The sequence below is a fragment of the Branchiostoma belcheri genome, unplaced genomic scaffold (assembly GCF_001625305.1).
Source record: "Branchiostoma belcheri isolate BF01 breed outbred unplaced genomic scaffold, Haploidv18h27 scaffold561, whole genome shotgun sequence".
Classification (NCBI taxonomy): Eukaryota; Metazoa; Chordata; class Leptocardii; order Amphioxiformes; family Branchiostomatidae; genus Branchiostoma; species Branchiostoma belcheri.
The window spans coordinates 14,144-19,128 of NW_017804200.1; the positions used below are offsets into that span (position 1 = coordinate 14,144).

Below are 4,985 nucleotides of genomic sequence, written 5' to 3' on the forward strand. Positions count from 1 at the left end.
CGAAGGGGGAGACGTGGAGGAGTAGTGTATACCCTTGAATTTACCTTTGAAAGGCTGCCAAAACTCCGCCAAGTCTACCCCTTCCCTTAACCAGTGCAATACCTGCTGCCCCCACGCTCCCTGATGTTGGGCTAACTCTTCCCAGTAACTTAAATTCCTATGAAGTTCACCCGCTCGGAAGGTTTTTGGATCCCGAAACTGCAGCTGCGTCGTTGTTGCCCTCACCGTGCCTGTTGCCAGCTCTTGCACTGCCGGCAGGGGTCCGTATGGAGCGGGGCCTGCCCCAGACCAATCTACCCACCGTACAGCCGACACACGCTCTTCCAAGGCCTTCAGTGGATTGAAGGGCACCTGCTTCTCCCAAGCCGGGATGTTGATGGAGGACTTGATGGTAGGGTTCCTTACGCACTTCAGACGCTAAAATATTACACAACGTTTTAATTTTAATCAAACCTCCAGTATAGTCCCGGCTATCTGGTAAGTAAGCATAAAAGGATTACATAACTCTAGAATTATCACGTTAAACAAATGGTTATTGACTGCCGTCCAAATGTCGGCTACTTTAACTAAATTTTGGTCTGGAGAGGCCCTCGCTCGCTTCCCGGGCCACCAGCCGAAGCTATATGGTGGCGGCAAACCCTGGGGAAAGCACGCACGGTCCACGAGTTAGGGCTTAGCCAGCCTAAATTGCCAGGAACTAGGTAGCAACTCTAAAAACTGTAAAAAGACAAAGACTCCAACATACTGCTCAGTGCTTTAATGAGTCACTTTAACCAATATGATTTCCACAACAGATAAATAGTCATTCTCTTATCTCTGTCTTTACATATCACGTACTACAGATACAACTCTTCTACTAACAGTTTTTTTTTTTTTTAATACACAATTCTCATCCGAATTCCATGTCGTTCCGGTCCATCGTCGGCTACACAGCGTTTTACTCTTTACTCTCAGTGTTGTCGGGACAGTCCCTGGCCCAGTGGCCCTGTAACAGACACTTAGCGCATTGGTTTTTCCCTAATTTTCCCCAATGTCCCTTCACACTTCTATCTTTACTGGGACCAGGATAGCGGGTCTTGACCGAAGCTGAGGCACTCTTAGCACCAACATCCTTCACTGCCTTCCAGGATTTTATGAAGGCGGAAACTTTAGACGCCGCCTGAGCCTTCACAGCAGAGCCGAAGAGTCGTCTAACCAATGGCTCGAAAAAGGGCTTCGATTTTTCCGTGACCAACTCTTCTGCGAAGGCCTCAAACTCCTCAGCTCGCTCATGACCCTCTCTCCTCGCTACCGAGACCAGATTGTCTACCAAGGCCATGGCATGGTTGGGCGCGAAAGTTGCATCGTGGTGAGTGGCGCAGTAGATATTGAGTTCGTTGAGAAGGGATTCTGTCGAGACTTTCTTCTCCCTCATTGCCTGGACCTCTTGTTTGAGCTCGTCCAACTGTCTCTTCAGCTCCTGTGACAGAACAAATCCATTTCAGCCCACATGCACACACTGTGGTCTATACGTTGCATTATCCTCCCAAATAGGTACTCTATTCACTACGCCTACGAAATGGGCACCGCCCAAAATACGATCAAAGCACAGGTCAAACCCTGCAATCAGGCCGGTCACTTATGCCCAATCCTTCAAATTCACTCGACCTTGCTATCATCCCCACGTCAGGGGGTGATGAAAAACTAAAGGCACCGAAAAATAGAGAAAAACAAAACACGAACGCACCCGAAAAAACTGACGATCAAATTTACCCAACCAAAAAGGAAAATTAAAGAAAAGAGAAAAAACAAAACAAAACAAAAAAAAAACCATCGTCTTAAAACCCGACAAACCCAACCAAGGGGAAAACGGAAAACCAGAGTAAAATTTAAAAAAAAAACACCGTAAAATTCTAGCCGAAGCGCCCGTGAGAAACCGTCGACTTAGGGGTAAATTTTGGTTAAAACAATAAAATTCTACACCCCTAGTCTGTGAAGCAAAATTCCGCAACAAACTATAAAAGGACGAGGCCACGTCTACAAACGTAACCAACTCCACGGGAAAAACCCATCCTCTCTCTGTGTACGGACCGGTGATCGCTAAAAACCGATGGAAAACCGTCTTTCTACCGATAAATGTACCACCATTTTCTCACCTTAGAATGCTCGACACCTCTTTCCCAATCCTCTAGGGGGAACGACACATCCGATAATCTCATCTTCATCGACCAAATCGAAATTGTTACTCCAACACAGAAGATACCAAACAAAACACAGACCGTCCCACGGTCTTTCACCAAAAGTAGAGACTGTCCCACAGACTCTAACCTACCCACATGGTATCGTAAACTGTCCTACAGTTTCTCGCTCCCAGATTGTCCGACAATCTCCAAACAAAAACTGTCCAACAGTTTCTCTCGTCCTTCCTGGTTGTCTAATAACCTGCCCGGCAAATCCCTAGACTGTCCAACAATCTAGCAAAACGCACCTCCTCGCTGCCAAGAACACAATCACAAATTCCAACAACCCGACGTAAAACCGACGGCGCATTAACATACCTCCGTAGCAAATACGACCGAAAATGTACCCTCGTGATTCTGAGAAAATCCTATCACACAAACAAACCAAATCAAAAACGGAGGCAAATACTCGTACCTGCGGCGTTTCCGCGCCCTGAGCAGGGACCTCTGAGGCGGAGGCTGAGCTGGTCCCTGGGACCGCAGTCGTCGCGGCCGAGGTGGTAGCGGTCACTGTCCCCGACGCTTTCGGCATGGGGTATTTCCCCTTCCCGCCCCCTGTGGTCGCCGTCACGGTGGTTGTCGTGGCACCCTTGGAGTTGGACCCACCCGGCACGGCCACCTGAGCGGTCGTCACCGTTGTCGCACCCGCCGCTGTAGTCGCTGCATAAACAGAAACAAACCAAACTAGAGTTCCACGATCTCATACCTTCGCCAAATGATGTTAGCCTTTATGAATAAGAAATATACTAATCACCCTGATTATGCAAATAGGATCCTCAATTGCATGAATTATATCAGTCTGTTGATCATATTCTCCACCAAAAGACAGTCTTATCTTAACAAAGAAAGCCATTTTCTCATATATTATGCAAATGTGGTCCTTATTTGAATAAGTTATGTTTAATTATGTTCACCTTCACTTAACTTTCAAACACCCCAAGTATGAAATTCCAGGCAGTTACCACTACGCAATTATAACATTTTCTCATTAATTATGCAAATTAAGTCTTCATTTGCATAATCAACATTTGCCTGTGTTTCTCTCGTTCTTAATAACATATGTTACAAGCTTGAACTTCCTATCATGGAATGCAACTGATTTATAGAATTTCCTCATTAATTATGCAAATTACATCAATATTCGCATAATTGTAATATCATTATGTCAAGCATCACTTAAGCTACCTACATACCAAAAATCACGATGATCCATCAATCGGTTCTTGAGTTATCCTCTTTTAAACATTTGTCCTTTAAACCCCCCTGCAGTTCTAGAGCAAGCCGCTAGGGGGCCTTAACTCACATCACTTCTTCCCCAGCACAAGAGCTACCTACCATCCAAATTTCATCACCATAGCATGTCTGGATCTTGAGATATCAAAACCGGAAGTTCAGCTGCAGTACCATAACAAGCCGCTAGGGGGTCCAAAATCTAATCATTTTGAGGACTCATCAAGACCTACCCATCTACCAAGTATCAAGACAATCCATCAAGGCCTTCTCAAGTTATCGTGTTGACAGACAGACAGACACACACACACACACACACATACACGAACGCCCCTGAAAACATAACCTTCTTGGCGAAGGTAATTACCACCAGATAAAGGTAAAACCAAAAGGGCCCTCGTCACAGAAACAAGCGCGCACATGTTCAGATAAGAAACGAGAGCGCACATGTTCCGGTTTTGGAAGCCCAAATGCCACAGTGCTAAAAGTTTCCTTACTCCCCCTTATTAACCTATTTTCCCGAGCCCCTATCGTCAACAGTACCTCCTAAACCTGGTACAGTAGGAACCTACTCTCCAAGCAGAGGTTGGTGGGGGAAGATCGTCACCGTTTTATATATGCCTCGTTTTTTTTGTCGCCCCCCACCCAACCTCTGCCCCGAGTCGCAACCTGAAAGGCTATTAACAGCTATTTGTTACCCTATCAAACCTCACTTAACAAGTAGTGGCGACTTCACTTGGCGCGTAGGTGTGAATTACGCCCTCCCGGCCAGGGAAACCAAAATTCCAACTTCCGGCTGGCGACACGGCCTGGCGATTTTCCGTTACTCGCCTGTTTCCGTTCAACTCAGTTTGAATGTCTAACGGACGGGACCGACATGGAAGACAGAGTCAAGCGTGTTTTCAAAGACGTCTGGGGGTTTGAGGTCCGTCCCGACCAGCTGAAAGCCGTTTTGGCGGCCTTAGGGGGCAAGGATGTTTTCGTTGGGATGGCGACAGGGAAGGGGAAGTCCCTCTGTTTTCAGAGCATCCCCCTTTGCCTAACAGAACCCAAACTTGTTGTGGTTGTTTCGCCGCTGCGTGCCCTCGTCCACTATCCTAGCTTCCAACGCCATGGGTGCCTCGTTCATTCACCATACAGGACGGGCTCACAAAATTCACATGGCAAATCAGAAACTTTCCGGAATAAGAAAAATATTCGCGGGAGTTTGTCCTGGTAAACAAGTATGGCGCGAACAGAAAGATAGAATGCACCGCATCCAAACATAAAGGTAAGAATGAAATAATGACCAGAAACACTTAAAATCTATGAATATACGTAACGGTAAAATAGAATATAGAATATTTTAATATACTTTGAAGAACAAATTCATATTTTATTGTGTTGATTTTGAACCTCTATATAATAATTATAAACGTAAACATGTTTACTCTGCTACGTTGTGATGCTGTTCGGTCAGATGGAGACATGCTAATGAGATATGCGTGGTTGACTGGATTCGTCCCGCAGCGCGCTGGACACCCTTGTAAAACTATT

General features: G+C 45.9%; 1 protein-coding gene across 1 annotated transcript in view; it reads right to left on the reverse strand.

Moving 5' to 3' along the window:
* Positions 1 to 748: 748 nt before the first annotated feature.
* Positions 749 to 4,985, reverse strand: part of LOC109481595 — a 4,677-nt gene continuing 440 nt past the window's right edge. Inside the window, exons 2-4 of the mRNA XM_019784182.1 lie at positions 3,993 to 4,017; positions 2,635 to 2,879; positions 749 to 1,459 (exon numbers count right to left, since the gene is read on the reverse strand). Coding sequence (XP_019639741.1) covers positions 938 to 1,459; positions 2,635 to 2,879; positions 3,993 to 4,017 — 792 coding nt within the window. The 3' untranslated portion in view covers positions 749 to 937. The remainder of the gene's footprint in view (positions 1,460 to 2,634; positions 2,880 to 3,992; positions 4,018 to 4,985) is intronic.